Raw genomic sequence first — 26,371 nt, 5'->3', positions numbered from 1 at the left:
AGTTTGTGTATAAAAAGGGGTAAAGGGCCTTTCTTCTCTATCCTGTGGCAAACTATAAACAGATATTTGAGCTTCCCACAGAAAGAGGGTAAAAAACACTGCCGGATCATACAGGGGCAGACAATCTTTCCTGGTGTAAAAAGCCAACAAAAATGGAAAACTATTCAAATCCATGCTATTCAGTGCATCATTATTTTGATATGTCAGTAACATTTTGAAGTCATTTTTTCTTTTTTCTTTCTTTTTCTTTTTACTTTTTTTTTTATAGCCAGTCACATTTAGCAGTGGGGGGTTGAATACCAACTTTAGTGACACTAATGTTAATAAGTTCTGATGACCCACTACCATCGGACCAGCCTGAAGTCATTTTTTCTAACAATTAAATAAAAACATTTAGAGAGCACTGGGATCCCTAATGTAACTACTTCCCCTATTTTATTTGGGAGTTGCAAACTGTAGTGACATGTTAAAAAACATTTTTTGAGGTTTTGAAAACCTTATCTAACATGATCGATAAATGCATAACATATGAGAGAAAATATTCTTTATAATGTACATCATTTGCCTTTTCTTTTTCAAGAACGTGTATCACTCCAGTAGCCAGTCTAAGACATTCCACTGAATAGGGTTGAGAAAGAAAGTGGAGAAAGGGCCAATACCTTTCTTACTTGTTACTGATCAGATTCTTGGCAGCTGCCTCTTGAATTATTTCCACAAAGAAATGATTTTTCAACCTTTTAATTACCTTGCCGATTGTGATTAGTATGATTTCAATCATACTAAATAAAACCACTCCGTGTTCAGATCACTTTTCTTTAGCTATTTGTCCAAGGGCTATGTGAGCCCTAAAGTGTAATCGGGCTTCCATGGAATAGTCTTTGTAGTTTTTTATGTTGTCGAGGCTTTTTGTTGCACTTTCATAATCTCCTTTTACATAGTGTAGAATTCCCAGTTCATAGTAAGCATATGGCACCAAATAGTGGTCATATTTTAACAATTTCTCCTGTTGAATGACACGATTAAAGTAATGTTCAGCCATTGAATATTTGCGTAAGTGTTTCAGGCATAGACCTTTCAGTAAATTTAACAAACTTATGTCATCTGTGCCATATTCTTTATTTGGATTCTCTTGTAAAAGGTCTTCTCCTTTGTTAATTATTGATAGCCAGCGTGAAATAAGCTCTATTTTTTTGCTCATGACTCGGAAACCACTCCAGGCATAAACGAATTCCAGAAGGGGCTGTGCTGTAAACCAGCCTGTAGTAGTACCATAATGCTGACCCTTCTCAGCAACAAACTTTTCTATTGGCATAGAAGTGCCTAAAAATTTCATTCTCAGGCTATCTACTTTTATGAAGAGAGAGTTCATATCCTCATTTACTGCTTTCCCAAAATTAGGAGGAAGCAAGGCTAGTATTACAGCTTTACTGTACATATATATCGCCTTGGACCACCTGCTGTGTTGAGACAGTAAATCAGCGTAGTAGTAAGCCTGCCTCCAATCCTGCATAAAAATGTGGCACCACATGAGTTCCCAGTAACAGAGGTGATGAACCTGCTTCCATTCATTCTGAATAAAAATGCACTCTTCTAATTTTAACCGTGCATTTTCAAAATTTCCATTCAACATACTAGAACGTGCATGAAAAAATCTAAGTATGACGCAGTTTGGAAATTTCTGGAGATAAATTAGGAAGAGATCCTCTATAGCAGAATTGTAAATGTTTTCAACACCAAAAGCAACATAGATATAACTGTAATAAAAGAGTAGAGTCAAAACACTTAAGATATTATTTATATGGGTTTCAGATGCACTCTCGTGAAGCAAAGCCAAGCCTACCTCTCTCTCACCAGTAAATCCAATGATATTGAGTAGTTTAAGTGTCCTTGGTGGCACAAGTGATAGCATCAAATTGAATGTTCCAAGTCCAAATTTTATTCCTCCAACTAGGTGTTTGTGGGCTTTACTTTGGTTGTTAGGCATCTGTGTTAATACTTGTTGACAATCTTTGTATATATGGTAACTTGACCCAATGTTGAACCCACTTTTAAGAAAACCAAGTATACTGTCATCCTGTATAAACGTCATGGAGGATTTCAAAACCAAACACTCAGCATAACAGATTTCTGCATGCAATTCCTCTTCTCTGATAGCTTTTATTCCTTGTTTACTCACTAGATGAGACAAAGTCATCATCCTAGGTTTTCGGAAAATGTTACAGGTTTTCAAAGCTTCCTTTGTGGTGGCCATTCCAATCTCTATATCCTGTGGCTCAAAAGTCAGGATGGCCTTGACAACCATAAAGATACTATATATTAGGGCATGGTATGAGCTGTTTTTAGACCATGGATGAATGAGGTTTATTGCATCTGAGAATCTGTTATTGAGAAATAAATATAATCCAGTTGTGCATTCTTCCAAGGAAGTTACTAGATTCATTGTTGTTGCTGCAGGGATGATTTCATGGGCGTCTTCAAAACTGTCCTCCTGATCATTTTCTCTTTTATTTAGAATAAGTGATCTAGTTACCTTGACCTCCTTATTTTCCCTTTTACTTACAGAGAGTGACATATTGTTTCCCCACTTAGAGGTGGAAAATATCTGAAGTAGAGTGATGTGGTTGCAATGAGGGTAGATCCTGATCTCCTGACCAGGGTCACTTCTTCCACACAAAGTTCGGTCTCAGGTGTTGTTGATAAAATGGATGCAAGCAAACGACTAGCTGTGAGGTGCAGCATTAGGATATTCTCATCTATGTCAGACAAGGGGAAAAAAAAAAAGATAATTTTATTTACCCAGAAGATGCATTTCTGGAAAGTTCAAATCATTTGGAATCAACTAAAGAAAAGATGCTCTTTTAAAACACTGTAAAGTAAATCCTTTGTAAACAGAAGAGTTCTTTTTAACCATCCCTCCAATTTATCAATTTCATAAGATCATGCTCTTGTATATTTGTATTGTAGAACCATGATGTGATAGCTGTAAATTTTCTCTATAGGAAGACCTTGGGGGGCAAGAATCTGGCTGGAAAGGGAATGTATTAACATAAGTCTCAAGTTAAGACTAAAGAGGGGTGACTTGTCCAAAGCAAAGAATAAAAATTACAGGAATGAAAACTCTATCTCATATTATTCTCAGTACCATCACTAATGAGTACTTGCATATATTTTCATTGAAAATTAAGTCTTAATGAAATGAAATATTATGGTCAGTTGTATAGGACTTTGGATATGGAGAGAGCTGTGTAAAACTAGAAAGATTACCTAGTTAGAAAAAAGAAATTCAAGTATAACAGTTGTTATCACAGCATTACTATAGTATTAATATCTTGGTAGAAAATTGTTTTCTAGGCTGGGCGCGGTGGCTCACGCCTGTAATCCTAGCACTCTGGGAGGCCGAGGCGGGAGGATCGTTTGAGCTCAAGAGTTGGAGACCAGCCTGAGCAAGAGCGAGACCCCGTCTCTACTAAAAAATAGAAAGAAATGATCTGGCCAACTAAAACTACATACAGAAAAAATTAGCCAGGCATGGTGGTGCATGCCTGTAGTCCCAGCTACTCGGGAGGCTGAGGCAGGAGGATCACTGAAGCCCAGGAGTGTGAGGTTGCTGTGAGCTAGGCTAACGCCACGGCACTCACTCTAGCCCGGGCAACAAAGTGACACTCTGTCTCAAAAAAAAAAAAAAAATTGTTTTCTACTGAAGTAATTTAACACCTGGAAGGTGGGGTGGCTGTGGGCACAATGGGAGACCAATTACATATAGCAAGCCATTTAATTTATTCATATTAACACAATAGGTTCAATTAATCTATTTTTTTTTTTTGAGACAGAATCTCACTCTGTTGCCTGGGCTAGAGTGCTGTGGTGTCAGCCTAGCTCACAGCAACCTCAAACTCCTGGGCTTAAGCGATCCTACTGCCTCAGCCTCCCGAGTAGCTGGGACTACAGGCATGCGCCACCATGCCCGGCTAATTTTTCTATATATATTTTTAGCTGTCCATATAATTTCTTTCTATTTTTAGTAGAGATGGGGTCTCGCTCTTGCTCAGGCTGAATTAACCTATTTTTAAAAGTAGAAACAGAAAACATAACAGTTCAACAGTTATAATTATTATAATGACTTCAAAATAATTGCAAGTGTACTTTAAAATGTGCCTGAATTCTGTATTTCAGTAAGTTAAAAGACAGGAGGGGGAGATAGAGGGGAATAATCAAAGGAAAAGGAAAAAAGAGAGAAAAGCAGAAGAAAGCTATAGATTTGCACAGGGGGAGAGAGAAAACAAAGAGGGAAAATATGTCATATATGAGAAAAAAATGATGAGAGGGTAGCAGCTTCAGAGGTGTTACTTTAGATAAATGCTTGTTTTTACACCTCAAGGTTCAGTTATGTCCCAGGTTATTAGCAACTGTAATCACCATCCTTTGAAAAGCTAGTTAATTACACATTTGTCTGAAAGGCTCCGTTCTGAATGGAAAAGCCACATAACTCATTAGGCGGAAAGTTATTCTTGGGGCAGGAATAGGAGTGGCTGGATCAAGGTCATCCAGAGAAACCTAGATGACAGCCTGATCCCACCCAAGGACAAAGTTTCTTTTCCTCTGGCCTAAAGCACAATGCTTTCAAGTTATATTCCATAGAATCCTTATTCTCTGTTCAAGACAGTTCAAATTTTACTTTTCCTGAAAACTTACTTACGTCCATCAGCATAATCACTCTCATGGCATTCTGTGTGTGTGTATATATATATAGGTGTCTCTCTCACTGCATTGTAATTATTTATACACCTGCTTTTGCCACTAGCCTGAGAGCATCAAGGCATGATTTGTGTTTTATTCAGCTTTAAATGCCAGTTCCAGCACACTCCCTTAAACAAAGTAGGCATTAATAAATGTTTGCTAAATGAATTCAGGTGTCCACAAAGTATTTCTAGGAATTTCTTGAAAACAAACTGTGAACTCAATTTTCTGCCACATAATTGCTAGGTTCCCTACTCCCAAAGAGCACATAAAGATAGAACCATAATAAATTTCCTATAATAAGATTTTTATTTTTTTTTCTACCATTTTTGGGATTGCGTTTCTGGTTTTTCCCCACTTTAAGGATTAATACTGTAAAGTCAATAATATAAATGTTCAGAGATGTTGGGGGAGTGCGTACTTATTCCTGATTTGTAATGCTCCCAGAAGGGGGATTTTCTACTAGAGGAGTACTGCTGGCTGGTGAGCTTACTTCTGGCTGGGGGTTGACAGAAAGAACTGGAAAAGTGTGGCACCAAGCCTTCTGGATTCTTTTATTTTGGAGTCAGCCTGTCCAAAGTTTGATATCAAAAAAGAGGAAGAGTTTGTTTTCTGTTCTCCAGCTGGGCCTGTGACAAGATGGGTAAATCTGTTTAATTAAGGGGCAAAGCATTCCTGAATGCACACATGTGACATCACAGTCGCTAGCAACTTAATCAAAAAGGTCATACTTTGGTCTCCTTCCACCTGATTCTTACATTTTTATCTCATTGGTTCTGAACTCGAGGGAGAAAAAAGGATGTTTTTTATTGGCCTTTAAGACCATCTCCTCCTTCTGCTCGATACCCTGTCTAGATGATCGGTACCATCACCCACCCTAGACTCTCCTTCCACCTCTCCTTCCATATCCTATCAGTGCCCAAACCCTATGACTTCTACCTTCCTGAGTGAAGTGCCTCTTTTCTGTCCTCCAAATCACCCTGGGCAAACTTCTTTAACAATGCTTATCACTAAGATTATAAAATGGTACAAAAGCACAGACTATGAAGTTGAACTGCTCAGATTTGAATCCTGATTTTGCCACTTGCTCGGCCTGAGTATGTCTTCAGTTTCTCATCCGATGACAAGGAATAATAGTACCTCTATCAAGGAGTGATTGGGAAAATTAGGTGAGTTAATATATGTAAAGCAATCAGAACAGTATCTGGCATACATAGTAAATACTCAATAAATATTATTACTCTGCCCTCCCCCAACACACAGCCTGCCATATAGTAGATGATTGCTGATTTTTTTTTTATTTTTACTTTTGAGACAGAGTCTTGCTCTATTGCCCAGGCACAGTGGCATCATCATAGCTCACAGCAATCTCAAACTCCTGGGCTCAAAGGATCCTCCTGCCTCAGCCTCCTGAGTAGCTGGGACCATGAGCCACCATGCCCAGCTAATTTTTCTATTTTTTTTTTTTTTGTAGAGATGAGATCTGGCTTTTGCTCAGGCTAGTCTCAAACTCCTGGCCTCAAGTGATCCTCCTGCCTCTGCCTCTCAAAGTGCTAGGATTACAGGCATGAGCCACCGTGATTACTTAAGGATCACCGGCCTTAAGTGATTTTTCTAAAATCAAATAGTAAATTGCAGAGACAGAATTCAATTTCAAGTCTTTTGAGTCTCGGGTCATGGTTCTTTTCATTACCTCACACTTTATTCATCAAAAAGGTAGTTTTCTGATTCTATGAAGTGATATATTTAAGCGAAGCTTTTAAGTATGAGTAGGACTTTCATAGGTAGAGCAACCGGTAGAAACAATCAAGGAATATTATAGGGATAAAAAAATGGCCTAAGGCTGGGCACCCTGGCTCACATCAACCAGCTGCTGCAGTAGGAAGCCAACCTCTGTATCTTTGTCACATCTTAGTTTACCTCAGCAATTACTTTGTCTATCTTGCTTTGTCGATAGGAATGGGTTGCTAATTAATTGCCAACACTTTCTTACTACAACTCTTGCACTTTTCCACACTCCAAGATGCTTTATAGTGTAAAACAACTTATCATTGAGCGTCCTTAAAGACAAAACATATATATATATATATAATGTGTAAAGAGTACGGAGTCTAAACTTCAATGACACACCCTTGAAATAGATCTTGAAAGTTAGTACTTCTGCGAAATTATATACAACTTTTTGTTTGCAGAAAATGATTAAAGAAAGGTGGCATTTATGGCAGAAGGAACAGGATTGAGGTTAAAAAAATTTTTTAAAAAGTTGACATTTAAACTAGTTTAAATAAATTGCATTATAATGATTTCCATTCCCAGTAAATTAAATATATATTTCTTGTGTGGTTCTATGTTGGTATTAAAATAAAAATGAAAGAAAGGAAATCATGGCAGATATGAAGTACAATAGTTTGAGCTTATAAATTTATCAAAAAATAAATTAAAATGTCAATAAATTACAGGAGTTTTGAAGAAAAACAGACTCAGTCGCAAACAGTGACTAGGAAAGTATAAAAGTGAATGTGATTTTTTTTTTTTTTTTTGAGACAGTCTCACTCTGTTGCCTGGGCTAGAGAGCCGTGGCATCAGCCTAGCTCACAGCAACCTCAAACTCCTGGGCTCAAGTGATCCTCCTGCCTCAGCCTCCCGAGTAGCTGGGACTACAGGCATGCGCCTCCATGCTCAGCCAACTTTATATATATTTTTAGTTTTCCATATAATTTCTTTCTATTTTCAGTAGAGATGGGGTCTCACTCTTGCTCAGGCTGGTCTCAAACTCCTGACCTTGAGCTATCCTCCCGCCTCGGCCTCCCAGAGTGCTAGGATTATAGGTGTTAGCCACCGCGCCCGGCCATGAATGTGGTTTTTTAAAAAGCATTCATGGAATATTCACTGTTCCACACTAGCTTATATGTATTCTATTGCAAATACTTCAGGACACAAATGGCTGGGGACTGTTTATCCAAAAAAAGAGTTGTCATCCCGGCCACCATATTCAGTAACACATAAAAATTATATACTAATTAGAAATATACCTGAATTAATAAAAAGTTAAGGGATATTTTGGAAGAATTCAATTTTATTAATTCAAAATTATATATAGTCATACATATACACATTTGTGGGCCGAAAATGTGCTGCAGTAAAGAAAGGAAAAAACAAGAGGCCAACATGAAATACTACATTTTCAGGATGCCTAAAGAACTATAGTAGCAGAAAGGGAGGCTCTTGCTGAAAAAGTTATCTTTTGAAAGACTATAGGAACAGTTGAGCTTTGGGGTAAAATCAGGAGCCACAAAATTACTAGGAAGCCTTTCTACAAGATTTAACCAGATTGTCTTCCATTGTGGGGTGGGAGAGGAGGCAAAAACCCACTACACAAAATATGGGCAAATGTGCTTCAAGACAATTTAAGAGATGATAGATTGACAAGGACCACCAGTACAAACCAACAAGTAATTATAAACAAAAGAACTAATGGAAGAAAACTATGAAATTATATAATGATAAATATAATATTAGAAATAGTAGCTTTGGAATTTCACAGCAATGGAGGCAGGAAAGAGAAAAGCGAAAATTTGTGAAAATTTTGACTAGGGTTGTGAGCAAAGTTCTAGGCAAGAAAGAACAGAGTGACTAATACAAAGTAAGGCAGTAGCTCACGCCTGTAATCCCAATACTTTGGGAAGCTGAGGTGGGAGGATTGCTTGAAGCCAGGAGTTTGAGGTTACAGTGAGCTATGATCATGCCACCACACTCTAGCCAGGGTGACAGAGTGAGACCCTGTCTCACAACAAACAAACAAACAAACAAAAACACATAAAAATACATACTTTATGTGTTTATATCCTACTGGGCTTCTCTGAGGGCAAGGTCTATACCTTTTTATTTTTTTATCCTAATGTTTAAGCACAGTCACTTTAGTGCACAATAATACAAGCTTCTGAGGAGGAAAAGATGAAAGGGAGTACACACATTTTCACTAAGGTTCTAGATCAGGTCGTGTAAAGAGAGTAAGTGATTTATATTCTCCTCCTCGTACCTCAAGTAAATACACATAAGTATTCAAAGTTTTCCTTTCATGGAAGCTAGAAAGCACCTATGGGAAACAAAACTTGAACCTCATTAGCACCTCATTTTAAGACATTTAACTGTAGGCAAAACTGCCTCCCTGAAATCTGAGGCGACTGAAAATCAAGGTGCCTTCCAATATTGTGTCAGAATAAGTGTAATCAGCAAAATCCAGGAGAATAATTTGGGTCTTTACACCTGGGAAGACCAGCTCAGAATTTTAACCTTATAGTTAAAATATCTGTGGTTGCTAGGAGTCAGGGCACATGCCTGTAGTCCCAGCAACTTGAGAGGCTGAGGAAGGAGGATCACTTGAGCCCAGGAGTTCCAGGCTGTAGTGCATTATGACTGTGCCTGTGAATTGCCACTGCACTCCATCCAGCCTGGGCAACATGGTGAGACCCTGTCTCTAAAACAAACAACCAAAAATGATCCGTATGACAAACACTGTACGAGTAACTTTGAACCAGTTACATTTGGGCAGGGGCTGGGGGAGTGGGAAGAGGAAGGAGGAAAAGACAATAGGAGTATGTGTGCATAAAAGTACAATAAACAATTTTCCATGGTATGTAACCAGACAGAACAATTCTAGGATAAAGTAGTTCGGGTTTTTTTGGTTGTTTTTTAACACCAACAATGTCCCACTGGAAAAAGGTAGTAGTATACTGGCAGGTTCATGGGCAAATTTTTATAACATAAAACAGATGTCTCACTACAACTCTCAAAGAATTGATACGAAGCCAAAACGAATTACTTTTAGGGAGCCAGTGTGGTATGAAAGAAATCTCTCTGGACTGGGAAAATCAGAGGCTCAGAATTTGTATACTAAATAGCTGTATAACCTCAGCAAAATCATTCATTTGCAAATATAAATTGAGCAATAACCATGTAAAAATGCTAAAATAGTTTTTTTAACTAAAATTCATTAATTCAACAAATATTACTATAGGCCAAGCACCATGCTAGGTAGTAGTAATGCATAAGTGAATAAAACAAAGTCCCTGTCCTTGTGGATCTTACATTGTAGTCAGGAGAGACTCTCATGCAATGAATAAGTCAGAAGGTGAGAAGGGCTATGAACAAAAATAAAGTTGAGTAAAATGGTGTGGGGAATGGGCTAATTAGTGTTTAAAAATTGTTACAAAAGTAATATATTTGCTTAAAAAAACACAAAACCTTCAAATAGTACAGAAGACTATAGTTAAAAAACTAAAGCTCCTCCCTATCTTCAACCCAATCCCACTTCTCCCAAGGGTGACCACAGTTAACAGTTTGGGAGTGGTCAGGTGTGGTGGTTCACGCCTATAATCCTAGCACTCTGGGGGGCCCAGGGGGGAGGATCTCCTGAGGTCAGGAGTTTGGTAACAGCCTGAGCAAGAGCAAGACCCTGTCTCTACTAAAAATAGAAAAAATTAGCTGGGGCTGGGCTCACGCCTGTAATCCTAGCCCTCTGGGAGGCCGAGGTGGGTGGATCGCTCAAGGTCAGGAGTTCAAGATCAGCCTGAGCAAGACCCAGTCTCTACTAAAAATAGAAATAAATTATCTGGACAACTAAAAATATATATAGAAAAAATTAGCAGGGCATGGTGGCGCATGCCTGTAGTCCCAGCTACTCGGGAGGCTGAGGCAGTAGGATCGCTTGAGCCCAGGAGTTTGAGGTTGCTGTGAGCTAGGCTGACGCCACGGCACTCACTCTAGCCCAGGCAACAAAATGAGACTCTGTCTCAAAAAAAAAAAAAAAAAAGAAAGAAAAAATTAGCTGGGAAAATTAAAAAGATCAAAGTTAAAAAAAAAAAAAAACAGTTTGGGAGTATATGTATTAATGCTAGGTTCTCCCTGTATCAACCATCCGGATTACTCCACCATTACTAATTGTACTTAAAATATTTGTACTTACTTTTTTCAAAATAAGATCACATTTAATTTTTTCTTACAAGAGATGCAGATATTAACATTAAAAAATCAGAAATTAACCAAAATGTATATACACTACACTCATAATACCAGCCCCACACAGATAGCACCTTTATTACCTCCATTTTATCCAGAGAAATCTATTAATAGAACAAAAAATGACAAGCATAGTGAGATGTTTCAGTTTACACAGCTACTAAATGCTGATTTCTCACTTCAAACTTGGAATTCCTGTCTCCAAACCCCCTACTTAAAAAAAAAATTATCATAGACATTTGTAAAACACAGAAAAGCAAACATAAAAACTTAAATAACTTTTATTAATACACATCATTTTTACAACACTGGAATCATTCTGTGCATGCATTTGGTTTTGAAGTCTGCCTTTGTTACTTAACTATATTTATACTATGAACATTTTTCTAACATTAAAAATCTTCTACAATGTGATTTTAAATGGCCATAACTTATTTAATCAATCTCTTTCTGTTTAATTTTCAAGCTATTTCCAATTTTTTTAACATTATAAATAAGATCCTATGAACATATTTCCATGTAAATCTTTATGCATGTGTATGACTATTTCCTAGAATAAATCCCAGGAAGTAAGATTGCCGGGCCAAAGTACACATATAATTTAATAATTTTAAAACATATTGTTAAACTGACCTTCAAAAACATTGTATTATTTTATATTCTTATCAGTAAATATAAGTGATAATTTCCCTACACTCTCGACAAAAATAGCATGTTGTTTCAATTTACATTTCTTTATTAGTGAGAATAGTTTTTTGTCTTCATTTGACAGTTTTTTTTTTTTTTGAAACAGAGTCTTACTCTGTTGCCCAGGCTAGAGTGCCATGGCATCAGCCTAGCTCACAGCAACCTCAAACTCCTGGGCTCAAGTGATCCTCCTGCCTCAGCCTCCTGAGTACTTGGGACTACAGGTGAGCAGCAACATGCCCAGATAATTTTTTCATTTTTTTGTACATATGGGGTCTCAACATGTTGCCCAGGCTGGTCTCCAACTCCTGGGCTCAAGTGATTCTGCTGCTTCAGCCTCCCAGAGTGCTGGGATTACAGGTGTAAGCCACCCCACCTGGCCTTAGTCTTGTTTCTAAAATGAGATGATTAGACTAATGATCTAATAAAATTCATTCTGGCTCTGCATTTCAAGCCACTTTTTCCTAGGTAGTCTAAATTTAATTATCTATTTGAAAGTTGTAGTATATGTTTCCATTTGTCACTGGCTTTGGAGTAGATCTTTTTTTTTCTTTTATGTGTGCCTGATCTTATAGAAATTAGCTTTAAGACTAAACTTGTAATAATCAAAAAGTGACAATTCTCCTATCTTACCCCCATTTCTCATGAACACACATCTTTCCGTTCCACAGGCAAATATCTTAGAATAGAACTCCTAAGGTTTCAGCATTTGAATTTGGGATTCCTGGGGATCTACTTTTCATGAAGAAAGTTTCTTTTTTCTGAATTGTTGCTTTTTATATATGTCATTGTTTTTCTCTCAGAGGATCATGTCAAAGAAGAAAAGTGACAATTTTGCTGTTATTGAAGTCAATGAGCGAAGAGACAAAGATGTCTTAGAGGGAGTTGGCTGGTCACTCAAACAAGGATAGTCACCATGTTAAAGAGTCTAGTTCCCAACTTTGCAGAAACAGAATTTCTTTTGTCAATGTACCCAGATCATATCAAATTTTGAGCAACTGACAAAAGTTGATCAACTACTACTAACAGTTAACATTTATTGAATACTCAGTATGTGTTAGACACTGTGCAATATTATTTACTTGGTTTACCTCATTTGATCCTAACAACTCTCTGAAATAGGTACTATTATTAAAACCCATTATTATAAAAACCCATTCTGCAGATGAGAAAGCTGAAGTAACAGGAGAATAAATAACTTGGTCAAGGGTAAGCAGCTAGTAAGTAATGGAGTCAAGCTTCAAACCCAACTCTGTCACATCCATGAGCTTATGCTCTTAATCATGACACTACACCATCCTTCCTATTAAAAGGAATTATTAACTAAAATAGTTTTTATCAATTTACACTAGAAGATAATCATTTCCAAGCACTCAAGGATCAGTGTCAAAAAATCCAAAGAAGTTAAGTCACTGGTCCTAAACAGTGTTTTTCTAAGCACAGCCAAGAGCTAGTCAATAAAGAAGGTTCATTAGGTCAATCCCCTGTCTAAGGAACCAGCATCTTTGGAGTAAGGATTTTGAAATCTTCACTAAGGGCATCCAAACAATTCTATGCACACTAAATTTTTATGCAGAATGGTCTTGAGTGACTTCACTCAGAAAAGCCCAAAGAATTATCCCTGTTTTACTTTAAATACACCTGTTTAATGACTGGAATAGTACTACCTACAAGATTACCTCCTTCCAAGATAGTGCAGAATAAACTGCTGAAGTCTTAAATCTAAGTTCGTCTAGCCCTCTAGTCAAGATACGAAGTTGACCAAGTCCCTTTCATTAAGATTCTTTCTTTAGAGAGGAAACAACACAATTAATTAGTTTAGGGGTTGAAGATGTCATAGTTTCACACTTTTTAACACAATCTGGTATTCCTCAGAAAGCCTCATTATTCCCTAGATTGTTTTACACTCCTAAATCACCCATTTAGGTAATATTTATATCCGTGGGGCACTCCTGCATCACATTTTTCCTCTTCCTAGTTTTACTCTTTGAAGTTGGTCAAAGCACTGGTGTTCTTTAACTATTGCTCTCTCTGCCCTTCTTTACTGCCAACTGTAGTCCAGTATTTGGCTAATGAGAAATTAATTTCTTTGTATAGTATGCAAGGATTCTGAACATGCCTCTATAAACTTTTCTTTCATACAGTTTCTTTTTTTTTTTTTTTTTTTGTACTCCTTGCTCTCATACAGTTTCTTTTTTTTTTTTTTTTTTTGAGACAGAGTGTCGCTTTGTTGCCCTGGCTAGAGTGAGTGCCGTGGTGTCAGCCTAACTCACAGCAACCTCAAACTCCTGGGCTTAAGTGATCCTCCTGCCTCAGCCTCCCCAGTAGCTGGGACTACAGGCATGTGCCACCATGCCTGGGTAGTTTTTTCTATATATATTTTAGTTGTTCAGATAATTTCTTTCTATTTTTAGTAGAGACGGGGTCTCCCTGTTGCTCAGGCTGGTCTTGAACTCCTGACCTCGAGTGATCCACCCGCCTCGGCCTTCCAGAGTGCTAGGATTACAGGCAGGAGCCACCGCGCCCGGCCTCAAACAGTTTCTTAACAGCATTCTAGAGTGAACAGAAGATCATGAAATGTTGAAAAAGAAAAAAAACTGTAGTTGAACATAGCTGTTTGGATTGACCTGTACTACATATATAAATATATATTAAAGACTGTTACTAAAGACTATTTATTTATATTATAAATACATGCATGTACAAAAGGTTTAAATTCACTTTTCTTTTCTTGTTTTAAGATGTTCACATCCAAGCTAAAATGGTGACAGTGACTTAAAAGTGAAACTAAAATGGTGAGGGAAGAAAGAATAAAAAGTGAACTTTTTCTTTAAATGCTTCCCTGGAAATACTGAATCTAGGAAATGCAGACACATTTTGACAATTGCTGTAAAAGGATTATGAATTACTTCCCCCTTCCTAAACTAATAATATTGTCAAAATTTCACAATAGTAACACATTAAGAATTAATATTTTACATTAGAAAATATTACAATATTTGAATTGAACTAAACAGTTTTCACATTCAAACTGAACCCAGGGATGTAATCTAAATTTAACACAGAATTCTAGAGGCAGAAACTTATGTGGGTGAAACTGATTTTAAAGAGAATCAGGAGGAATAAAAGTTCTCGGCACAATAAAATCTCCCTGATTTGGACTGACATTTAGTGAAAAGAACTGGTTGTGTGTTCTTAGAGAAAGAGTGTTCAGTATAGTAGCGCATGGAAATAGTATACAGTACTATTATTTTTTAATGGTAATCAGGTTACAAACCTGGCCTAGAATTGGCCTTGCTTTAATAGGGATAAATAATCTGTAATTAGCTTATCAAACACCTGTCTCCAAGAGAGGCATGGATGCCAGCCAGGGTTTACCCTTTTTCCTTTACTATATCTGAAAGCAGTTTGTTACAAGTTGGAAAACTACTTCTGTTTACACTATTATTTGCTTAGAAATTCTCTTTAGTACAACAATAGACTTTGTATTCAGAGGCAAAAAATATTTATGGAGGCCTATTAGGAGCTATGCAGTACAATAAGTACTCTTTCAAGCAGTTATCTATGCTTAATCAAAAATAATTTTCATAAATACTTAATAGAAGAAAGTCAAATTAGTGAGGCTTTACAGAGTTGATATTCTATCTTTCAGGGAATATATAAAAACATCTTTTTGTTTCTTTTGAGACAGGGTCTCACTGTGTTGTTGCCAGGGGTAGAGTGCAGTGTCGTGATCATAGCTCACTGCAGTCTGGAACCCCAGGGGCTCAAGTGATCCTCCTGCCTCAAGGTCCCAAAGTGCTAGGATTACAGGTGTGAGCCACCACGCCCAGCCCTAAAAGGATCTTTATAATTACTGTTTAATCTTTTTGGGAAGAACCCTGTTAAGTAGAGAAAAGCAAAAATCACAAAGACTAAGGGAGAACAAATATACTCTACAGAGCTTCTATTTTCTTGCTAGAGATTTTCTTGAGATAGACTAAGTCTTTTTGTAATTTGCTAAATATGAGAAAAATATATGCATATATTCAGAACATTACCTGGAGAGAATCCATGCTTTATTCACCAATGAGGTCTCCTTTCCCTGTTCTCTGCATCGTACACCTATACACACCAAATGAAGTTACAACAGATGAAAAAGATAAAAACACAAATACCTAAGGATTTCCTCTTTTATGTATAACATTTCCAACTCTGTATTGCAAGTATTTTTCATCATATAATGATGCCAAGTCGGTTTTTTGCGGTCTTAGTAAAAAGAACTTAAATCTATATTTGTAGAGTTGGTGTCTGGCAAATATAGTGTATAAAATCAAAACTGAATTTTAAGCAATGCTAATGTAAAGTTTTTCATTTATTTGATGTATATTGAGTGGTTAAGCAGCAAGGCTGCTATCTCCACTGAGTGGATATTCTAAAAGATGATTTAATGAGAGTCCCAATCCTCAGGATGTGAGTATTGGTGGATTATCGTGTTACTACAATACAAAGCAGACAGCACTAGACGGGAAGAACAAATCAATTACTTTGTAATTCAGATGCAAATAATTTCATAATTTCACGAATTGCCACTCGCTAAAATGCTTTAAGGACTCAGGGTTTTGTCACAATTTCAATATACCCAGGGGAAAAAAATCCCACAACAACTCCCCAATTCTGTGTTTTCCAGACTCCAAGAACTCAGACTGTGTTGGTGACAAATTAGTGACTGATTCTGAGAGTGGGTGCAGGGCAGGAGCAGGAGGTATTACCACGAATCCCAATGGCGGGGGTTCATGGAGTTTTCACCTTGGCCAACTCCTGATTACCTGTGAAGAGCCCCAAAGATCACTGAGTAGCAGACTAGGCCAGGTCCCCCAACAGTAAGGCGGCAACCGCTGCAACATCAGCGGTTAAATGGTACAGCCTTTCATAGCCCGGTCTCAGTGCACCTGTACTAAGATTGAGAGCGCTGAGGGTCTCTAGATTGGGGAAAACACAAACGGGTAGGAGATCAGGCAAAGGGAAGGAAGACAAGGAGGGTTCAGGAAAAGGGGGAGGAGAAGGGAGGGAGCGGGACACCACGGGAAACACCACGGGTTTACAGGCAAGATCGTGGCGTTCCCATGGAAACGTATCCCTCCGCCCATGACCGGCGTATTATGCTCTTCAGTTCCTTCCGCGCCGCTTCTAGACTGTTTCCGCCCTGCTCCTTTGTGCCGCGCAGAACGTCGAGATGACGCATGCGCAAAAAAATCCCGGCCGCCGCATATATAAGTGCGGACGCGGGTTCTTCCTCGTAGTGCCGCCGGGACCGTTGGCAAGCGAGTGAGTGTGACAGCTTTCGTGTTACGCGAGCCCTGGGCGCTGCAAGCTAAAGAGCAGAGCACGCGGGCCGGTCATCATGTCGCGCTACGGGCGGTACGGAGGAGGTAAGAAGCTGGGGTCCGGGGAGGGACGTTGATGGGGGTGCAGTGAGTATTGCGAGCCCGTGGGGTTGGCGCGGCGGTTGGGAGACGGTTATTCCGCGTGCGTAATGGCGGCTTCGGCGCACGCCATGCGAAGCCGGAGGCCGCGGGGGCGGGGTACTGAAGGGGAACAGGAGATGGCGGGTGTGCATGTGTGCCGGGTTCCGGATTCTTGAGCGTTTTCGTCGCCCGCTCCAGCCCAAAGCGAGGTCGGGGATCACGGTTTTCCCAGTGCCCTTCGTGGAGCCGCCCGCCCCCTCCCCCCGCCCTCGGGTGCGGCTGCCATTTTGAGCACATTGACGACCGTGGTGGCGCATTTCCTCAGCGCTTTCCCGCCACTTCGGCGGACAGATGTGGTCGCAGTCGTAAAATCACGGTTGAATTTAAGACTGAACGGAATGGAAGCCGCTTGCTGCACATTCTCGTCAAATGATCGATCGGTAGAATTACGGAATGGGAATGGGGCATAATCTTTTGCGACTGGCGGCTGGTTTCTTTTCTCTTTTAGCTCTTTCGAGCGCGGTTTATGGCTCTGGGGCGGGGAGCTGGAGTCTCGGGCGAGCCTGCGCCTGGGGCGGTTGCCTCGGAGGATGAGAGCCGGTGCAGCCCTGCTCTCCGGCCCGGCCCCCGCCGGGGCCCGCCCGCCGCCGACGCCGCTGCCGCCGCGGGCCCGCGCGCTCCCAGCGCGCCCGGGGCTGTCGGGACTCGGGGCGGGGCCGGGCCAGGGCCCGCCCCACGCCTTGGGTCCTGCTACTACGCATCTTTGCTTGTTTTCTGGAGGTTCCCCCCTCATTAGAATGTTAAGGACTTTGTCATAAGACTAGCTTTGCGGGAGTTTACGGACTTCACTGGTCTCAAGATTAAATTCAGTCCTCCATAGGGGACATGCTTTGCTTGGTCAAAAGGATGGCCCGTTTTAAGGCAAAAAATGCAATCAAACTTCGGCCAAATTTTGCATAACGTGCGTTCTTCTATTTGCGTTTTTAAACAGAAACCAAGGTCTATGTTGGTAACCTGGGCACTGGTGCTGGCAAAGGAGAGTTAGAAAGGGCTTTCAGTTATTATGGTCCTTTAAGAACTGTATGGATTGCGAGAAATCCTCCAGGATTTGCCTTTGTGGAATTTGAAGATCCTAGAGATGCAGAAGATGCAGTACGAGGACTGGATGGGAAGTAAGTAAAATGCCCATTGTGAAACTTAATGTTGATTAAAATATTTCTGTGGGCTGAATAGTGAACTAGATGCCAAGCTTGGATTCCATAGTCTGCAAGAAACCTTAAATAGCTGATCATGATGAAGGTTAAAGGGGGTAGCAGAGAGTTGGAAGGCCTTAATAAAGATAGCCAAAACTTATGAGGGGGGAGAGTGGTTGGAAAGAGTCTAAATCTAGAAATCACGGATATATTTTTAACTCTGGAATTTTGTTACTTTTCTTTTATAGGGTGATTTGTGGTTCCCGAGTGAGGGTTGAACTATCAACAGGCATGCCTCGGAGATCACGTTTTGATAGACCACCCGCCCGACGTCCCTTTGATCCCAATGATAGATGCTATGAGTGTGGTGAAAAGGGACATTATGCTTATGATTGTCATCGCTACAGCCGGCGAAGAAGAAGCAGGTACTTATTTTAATAAAGGAATGGTTGGTATTCTAGTTCATCAAGTAATTCTTTTATTAGCAAGGCAGAAACTAGTGTTTTTCTATAAACTTGAATGTTAATTGTACAGGTGTATTTTACAATTTTTGTTTAATTAAAAAATGTTAATATATTAATAATCAACCTGGTCAAAACCTTTCAGGTTTCTTCGTTTGAGTCAGTCGCCTTGATTCAGAATGTCACGAGCCTTATGATATCATGCTGAGGCGCCTTGCAAATCCGACAATTAAGATCCTCCTAGACCTTGAGGTGATCAGCATAAGAGGCCAGATCCCCTCGAGTCATCTACACCTAGCTTCACCTTATTCTTTAAAGGGCAGAAAATTTGAGACGGTGATCGCCGTAACAGTAAATTTGGCTTACAATTGGGGCCCCCTCCGGTTTAGAAAGAGGAACACCAGATTGACCACATTCCCAACTAGAAAAATCTTCTTGCGTCAATCAAGCCTCACCTGGCTCATTTGGCTGTCAGTTTGATCGTCGTTAGATTGAAGAAAACATCTAGATGCAGCGATCGGCTATAGATACTTCTAGATCGTCTAGATCTACTAGACCATGGGCCAAAGAGGGTCGACCTGCAAACTTGCAAGGTTTATTTTAAATACACATTACAGTGTTTTATATTATGTAATTCTAAAATGTAATTCAGCTTTTAACAAATCTTTTTTTAGGTAGTAAAAAAATAAAAAACTCGACAATAGGCCCAGAGTTTGTTTCCAAATGAGACACTAAATTTAAATAGTTTTGAGATTTGATTTCAGCAGAGGCATACAAACTCTAAAAACGAGTTATTGTCTAAAATTTTGTTTTTTTTTCTAACTTGAAAAATAGGTCACGGTCTAGATCACATTCTCGATCCAGAGGAAGGCGATACTCTCGCTCACGCAGCAGGAGCAGAGGACGGAGGTGAGAGATGTCTAATTCAGTTTTTTTTTTCCCCAAGTGTCTGAGAATTCTATCTAATTCACTTCATAACTGGCAATAATGAACTTAATTTGAAGATGGACTTAAAGTTCTTTGATTTAATTTTTAGGTCAAGATCAGCATCTCCTCGACGATCAAGATCTGTGTCTCTTCGTAGATCAAGATCAGCTTCACTCAGAAGATCTAGGTCTGGTTCTATAAAAGGATCGAGGTATTTCCAGTATGTAACACATTTTTCCCTTATTTGTATTGTCACATCTTAATGACAGCAGTGGAGTATCTTAAGTACATAATTCAAAGGGATTGCTTCACAGAATATTTGAGATATTAAAGTTGAGTTTAATACGTGATTTGTGACATGACTGTTTAAGTTTTATAGATGAAGAAAAGTGCTCCTAAAGATTTTAAGGCTAAGCCAGGAGAGGTAGTTTAAAACTAATCTCAGCCCTTTGGAAGACTTAGGCAGTTTGAGACCAGCCTGGGCAACATAGCAAGATCCTGTCTCTACAGAAAAATTAGCTGGGAGTGATGGTGTGTGCCTGTAGTCCCAGTCACTCAGGAGACTGAGGCAGGAGGATTGCTTGAGCCTAGGAGTTTGAGGGTGCAGTGAGCTATGATAGTGCAGCTGCAATGTGAGCCTGGGCAACAGAGCAAGACCTTGTCTCTCAAGGCTTGTTAAGAGGCCATGGCAATAGAGCATGGCAGGAAGGCATTTTGCTCTAAGCTTTTCTCGTGTCAGATTATCTATTATATAGGTAAGTGATAATAGTCCTGAAAAATGGTAATTGCCTGATTCCTGACAAAAAGCCCATGAGAACCAGGAAGAGATTTAGAAGCAAATTGAAACAGGTCTCATTTTTGGAATGATGGGGTGAACTTCAAACCCTGGAAAGTTGTGTAGGGTATTAGTGTACATACGGATGAATGTGAATTTTTAACTAGACACAGCACTGTAAATAGAGGTGAAAAATTAAACTAAGAGCCTCAGCTTTATTTCCTTTGTAGAAAGTCTTAAAAGGTGATAGAATGAAAAGAATTATAGAAAACGAGATGTTAATACTAGCAGTGAAGCAGTGGAACAGAATGCCATGGGGAGTTCATTGCTGTTTATTTTTTAATCCTCTAAATCAGCCAGAAAAGGTAATTGCTGTTTAATAGCATAAAACCTTTAAATGCAGGAACTCTGAATCTTGTGGTCCATTTGAGAAAGCTATGGTCCATGTCTGTAGATAAATGTACTTTGATTGTAGGACTCCAATATCTTTAATAAAAAATGATGTGTATGGGAGTCTAATTTGGTATGTCTGACGAATTGATGGCTCTGAACCATGATAATTTGAAGATCCAAGATAAAGCCTTATTTAGTGTAGTGGCTTTTTTTTTTTTTGCCACTGGGCTTTATCACCTGATGAATTGGAAGTCTCCTTTCAGGCATGTGGTGGGTTTTTTTGGTTTTTTTTGTTTTGTTTTGTTTTTTTTAAAGATGTGTGACGTTACGTTGTCCAAGCAAAAGTGCAGTGGCTAATCAACAGGCACAGACACAGTGCACTATAGCCTCAAACTCCTGGCCTCAATCCATCCTCCTTCCTCTCAGCCTCCAGAATAGCTGGGACTACCGGCATGTGCCACTGTTCTCAGCTCGGGTCTGTGGGCTTAAGTGAGTTTAAGTTGATTTTTTTTAACATTAAGTCATATCAGTCTTCTCAAATGAAGGACATCTATTTCCCTTGGATATTACATGGTGTTTGACAGTATTGCTTCTCTGTACAGGAACTAACCATTTGACTATGATAGAAACAATTAAAATGGTGGTTCCTTACTAGATAATAGCTTGCTTCAAAGTGATCATTTGTCTTACCCTTAGACTGATATTTTGCATCTTGCTCAGTTTTAGCTCTTCTATTTTTTTTTTCTTAAACTTTTTTTCGTAAATGTGTTGAGACAGTGTGTCACTTGGTGTCTCTGGGTAGAGTACAGTGATTGTAGCTCACTGCAAGCTCGAAGTCCTGGGCTGTCTGTCAGCTATCCTTCTGCCTCAGCCTCCTGTAGCTGGAACTACAGGCACACACCACGATGCCCAGCTGGATTTTGTGGTTTTGTATATTTTTTGTTTTGTTTTGTTTTACTTTTTTATTTGGTAGAGATGGGATCTCACTGTGCTCAGGCTGGTGTTGCCCCCCTGAACTCCACCTATCCTCCCACCTTGGCCTCCTAGAAAGCTAGGATTACAGGTGTGAGCCACCACGCCCAGCCTAGCTGTTCTATTAACCTACCTAAAAAGGTGCTTAGTAGGTGTATAAGGGAATTCCTGTTGACTAATTGGTATAATTGTGTTTCACTTCTCTTTATTAAGATCCCGTTCAAGATCAAGATCAAGATCCAGGTCTCTTTCCCGACCAAGAAGCAGGTAGGGTAAAGATCTAATTAATGCTCTTCTATCTAGTTATATGGCACCAATATCCAAAGAGTTCAAAGTGTTTTGAATTATTGAAGTTTTAAGTGTAAACTCTAAGCCTAGCTGTGAAGTGGGAGCAACAGTACCTCTTCAATAAACCAAACTAGAATTTCATTTATATGTGGCCTATTACTGGCTGACTTCCTGAACAAGGGAATGTGTGGCTATAGTGAGGAAGAAGTTTGTGACTTTGGGAGTTATATATTTAGAGGCCCTTGTTAGAACTAATGAGTGCATGAAAAAGCATCCAGAAATAAATGCGCTTAACACAGAATGTATTAGATTAATCATGATACAATACAGTAATAGTTCCGCTTATTTTTTAAAAAACAGTTGTTGGAAGATTGGCCTTTGTTAAGCAACAACTGGGAGGCTCTTTCTCAGTGTAACTGCATTCTGACATTTTAAGTTTAGGACAGTTGGGGGTTTGTTTCATGATACTGTGACTATAAGAAAGGGATTGGTTAGTACTTTTTCTTAATAGAATTTCTCATGTTTTGACAGCCGATCAAAGTCCAGATCTCCATCTCCAAAAAGAAGGTAAGCTAAATGATGTTTTGTTGCGAAATCCTACCTGTCAAGTGTGGCCTCCGCACAATTTGTTTGCTGCCTACTTTGCAGTCTTTGAGCTCTTTGGAAAATTGGTGCTATATAGATTAAAATACTAGATACTGAGTTCCTGAAATGTTTGCTTTTCTTGCTTCAAGAATGTCAGTTTATATTTTATTGGAAATATTTAGTCATAAAATGTTAGAGTGATAAGATGCATTCAGTCTGATGAGTACTTACAGAAATATGCTTTTTCATACATATGGACAGTAGGTAAAAAGGAAGTGTCCACATGAGGATGATAAGTCTTGTAAATAGTTGCAATTTACAACTAAATCATTATCTGCTTCGTGCTGTTTAATGACCAGAAAACTTGAAATAATTGTCCTTTTTAATTTAACTTTGTAAGTTTGACAAGGAGAGTATTAGTAGCCTAATCTTAAATAGGGACAAAAGGTGAATATATAAATCTCTTATTTTTAGGTAATACAAGAGATATGTCTGCTCTAGGAACTTAGTATCTTTGGCCACCTGTGAATTTATTGAAACTGAGTACATGTACATGAGAAGAGTAAGTTTCAATAGACACTAATTGGTTCCAAACTGAATGTTTTTCTTTTTAGTCGTTCCCCGTCAGGAAGTCCTCGCAGAAGTGCAAGTCCTGAAAGAATGGACTGAAGCTCTCAAGTTCACCCATTAGGGAAAAGTTATTTTGTTTACATTATTATAAGGGATTTGTGATGTCTGTAAACTGTTACCTAGGAAGGATATTTCAACCATCTAATCAAAATAGATCTGGATTATCACTCTGTAAATTCACAGCAGTAAGATAATATAAATTTGTTGAATGTATTAACATCCTATGGTCTGAAAATGTGGGTTTTTATTTGGCACATTTAAATAAAATGTTTCTAACTAGATTTTTGACTTGTGTTCAATAAACACTTCTCAATTGGTAAACTTCAGGAATCAAAAGAACTACATTCAAAGTTTAATGGTGTTGGTTGTCTTCTTGAATATCATTAACTCTTCTATATATAACACTTGGCCAGGATCTTAAGGGACTTTGAAAATTCCATTTTACCCTTAGAACTTTGGGTAAGATGATCTTGAGTCCCCTATAATAGCATGAATGCATCATGACAAGTCCCTAAATCTATTTCGTGTTAAAAGATATTGTCAAACTTAATGATCAGTGGTCAGGTTAGAGGGACCACTGATTTGGCTATAAATGAGCATGACAGGAACTAAGCGAAGCTTATCAAATGTGGTATAAGAAATAGAGAGCAGCTGATTTCCGGAGTCTTTTTAAGTATAGCAACTAATTGCAGTTTTCAGGCTTTTGGGTGGGATAGTGTCAAATTAGAACTCCCTATTTGAAGGAGTTCCACTCAGTGTTCTTTTGTTTCTTTGCTTTCAACACCAGTTGTCCAGTTTTATACCAAAAGAAATGCATGTTTGGGGAATTGTCTGAATTTGGGACAAAACATTTTCATGTAAACCAGCTTTGCAAAATTTTCCAGCCCAGATACTTCTGTTCAAGTGGATTGCCTTATTCTGAGCAAAGACCTGTTAATTTTCAAGCTAGGTTTTGCAGTTCCCAACTACCAACATTGTTTCTCCTATTTTGCCAGGCTGGTGCAAAGTAATTAATGATGTCAATCAGAAATGTTAATGAGACTAAAGGGGTTTTGTAAATCTCACCTATATTTAGCAACACTTCATGTAGCTAAGTTTATTTGATAGCAACCGGTAGAACTTAGAATGTTAGCCAGTAGGTTCTTTATTCAGACTTTAAATATCTTAAGGTATAGTAGGGCAGTTAATAACAGTTTTGATTGAGAGTTTACCAGGTATTTATCCTTGGTGCAAAAAAAGTCAGTGCTGGTGGCACAGGTATCTAGCCTTGTACATTTTCTTATGCTTTTCAACAAAGTCATTAGATAGTATTGCAATTTGGGAATACTGGTCTGCCTCAAATTTGGTGGTCCAAGTGATCACTAGTATGTTGGAAGTTATTTAGATTCTGTGTTTTTGGAATTTTGACAACTGGCTAAATTATGGTTGGTATAAAGTTTTGTGTGTAATTGGCAGGCTTATTTGTTGCACTTGGTTAGCTTTAATTGTTCTGTATTATATAAAGATAAGTTTACTCAACAATAAATCTGCAGAGATTGAACAAACAATCCTGACATTCAATTTTTGCAAGTGGGAGCTCTGAGCCAAAAGTAGGAGTCATTAATCCTGTAGCTTTAGGATGAGTAACTAGTATGAAAAGGTAAAGGGTGTGGAGGGGTGAGGGAAGGGAAGAGTTTTAAACAAGCAGAGAGAGAAAGTTCTGCGTTTATGGGGAAAGGGAATGCTGTCTAGGCCAACAACATTCATACTAAACTGTAACTCACTGCCCCTCTGTTTACTAGTAAGCATCTCATAATGATAAACTTTGGTGCATTCCTCCCTTTTTTTTCCTATTCTAAGTGGTGGGACTACTAAATTGATTATGACTGACTTGAAGAGTGCTAGTGCAGACTCATTCTAAATTTTCAGCGTAGGCTGGGTGCAGTGGCTCACACCTATAATCGTAGCACTCTGGGAGGCCAAGGTGGGAGGATCACTCAAGGTCAGGAGTTCAAGACTAGCCTGAGCAAAAGCGAGACCCCGTCTCTACTAAAAATAGAAAGAAAATTAGCTGGACAACTAAAAATATATATAGAAAAAAATTAGCCAGGCATGGTGGCACATGCCTGTAGTCCCAGCTACTCGGGAGGCTGAGGCAGGAGGATCGCTTGAGCCCAGGAGTTTGAGGTTGCTGTGAGCTAGGCTGATGCCACGGCACTCTAGCCCGGGCAACAGGGTGAGACTCTGTCTCAAAAAAAAAAAAAATTTTCAGCCTAGCACCGATTGATAGATAATTGGACATGTCACTCACTTTTGTTTTGTTTTGTTTTGAGACAGTCTCACTCTGTTGCCCGGGCTAGAGTGCCGTGGCGTCAGCGTAGCTCTCAGCAACCTCAAACTCCTGGGCTCAAGCAATCCTCCTGCCTCAGCCTCCCGAGTAGCTGGGACTACAGGCATGAGCCACCATGCCCGGCTAATTTTTTCTATATATTTTTTAGTTGTCCAGCTAATTTTCTTACTATTTTTAGTAGAGACGGGGTCTCGCTTTTGCTCAGGCTGGTCTTGAACTCCTGAGCTCAAACAATCCACCTGCCTTGGCCTCCCTGAGTGCTAGGATTATAGGTGTGAGCCACCGCGCCTGGCCTTCAGTCACTATTTTGAGTGCTTTAGAGATAGAACTTTATTTTGGTCCTCTCCGGTATAGAAGGGTAAGTAATGCATACCCTTGACTTCACAGTGGTAGTTCTCCATTGTGAACTACAGTAAATATTAAGTGAAAGTGTGGCCCTATCTTTCTGTATCCTAAGGGAGGACAAAGAATACTGAGGGGAGTCTTGAAATTCCATTAATTTCAGATTAGTTTAGTTAAATGAATAGTGGGGTAGGATTGTGATTCTCTTCATGTAGCCTATCTTGAAGTCCAAAAGAACATGATTTTCCAAGATAAAATAAGCTAATTAGGAACTGGAAGTTGTAAAACTTAAGTTGGCAAAGAGTTTGAAGTGAAGGAAAATGGGTGAACAACCTAGATGTTGCATACGGATAGAGCTAGAAAGACATGAAGCGGAGGTGGTCAAAGTAACAAATACTAGGTCTGGCTGATCTTGGAGTGCTTGGAGAATGGTGACAACCAGAAAGAAGCCAAAGAAATGGGACAAATAACTAGGTTCATGGTATGATAGATAGTATTAAAACTATTAAATCCAAACTTTTAAATGAAAGAAATAGGCACAATTAGGCAGTTTCAAAGCCAAGGGAATGCATTTACATTGGTGATGT

General features: G+C 39.0%; 2 protein-coding genes across 6 annotated transcripts; one reads left to right on the top strand and one right to left on the bottom strand.

The window, feature by feature from the left end:
- Positions 1-689: 689 nt before the first annotated feature.
- On the bottom strand, positions 690-16,596 carry LOC123636818 (tetratricopeptide repeat protein 39B-like). 2 transcript variants are annotated; one of them, XM_045549434.1, is made up of 5 exons: positions 16,527-16,596; positions 16,251-16,403; positions 15,483-15,546; positions 13,904-13,995; positions 690-2,753 (listed from the first exon to the last, which is right to left on the bottom strand). In XM_045549434.1, the coding sequence occupies exon 5, from the start codon at positions 2,570-2,572 to the stop codon at positions 806-808; it is 1,767 nt and encodes a 588-aa protein (XP_045405390.1). In that variant the 5' UTR covers positions 2,573-2,753; positions 13,904-13,995; positions 15,483-15,546; positions 16,251-16,403; positions 16,527-16,596; the 3' UTR covers positions 690-805. The 2 variants fall into 2 exon arrangements, with proteins under 2 accessions (XP_045405390.1, XP_045405389.1); XM_045549433.1 differs by having other exon boundaries at positions 16,251-16,593.
- On the top strand, positions 16,587-23,394 carry SRSF7 (serine and arginine rich splicing factor 7). 4 transcript variants are annotated; one of them, XM_045549435.1, is made up of 8 exons: positions 16,587-16,853; positions 17,881-18,061; positions 18,331-18,507; positions 19,378-19,452; positions 19,580-19,690; positions 21,824-21,877; positions 22,430-22,465; positions 23,098-23,394. In XM_045549435.1, the coding sequence occupies exons 1-8, from the start codon at positions 16,826-16,828 to the stop codon at positions 23,150-23,152; spliced, it is 717 nt and encodes a 238-aa protein (XP_045405391.1). In that variant the 5' UTR covers positions 16,587-16,825; the 3' UTR covers positions 23,153-23,394. The 4 variants fall into 4 exon arrangements, with proteins under 4 accessions (XP_045405391.1, XP_045405395.1, XP_045405394.1 ...); XM_045549437.1 differs by having other exon boundaries at positions 16,666-16,853; positions 19,580-19,681; XM_045549439.1 differs by lacking the exon at positions 22,430-22,465 and having other exon boundaries at positions 16,661-16,853; positions 19,580-19,681.
- Positions 23,395-26,371: the final 2,977 nt, after the last annotated feature.

Source organism: Lemur catta, chromosome 4 (genome assembly GCF_020740605.2).
Source record: "Lemur catta isolate mLemCat1 chromosome 4, mLemCat1.pri, whole genome shotgun sequence".
In the NCBI taxonomy this organism is placed as follows: Eukaryota; Metazoa; Chordata; class Mammalia; order Primates; family Lemuridae; genus Lemur; species Lemur catta.
The sequence above is the reverse complement of the archived record's forward strand: the minus strand, read 5'-3'. Positions and strand labels throughout refer to the sequence as shown.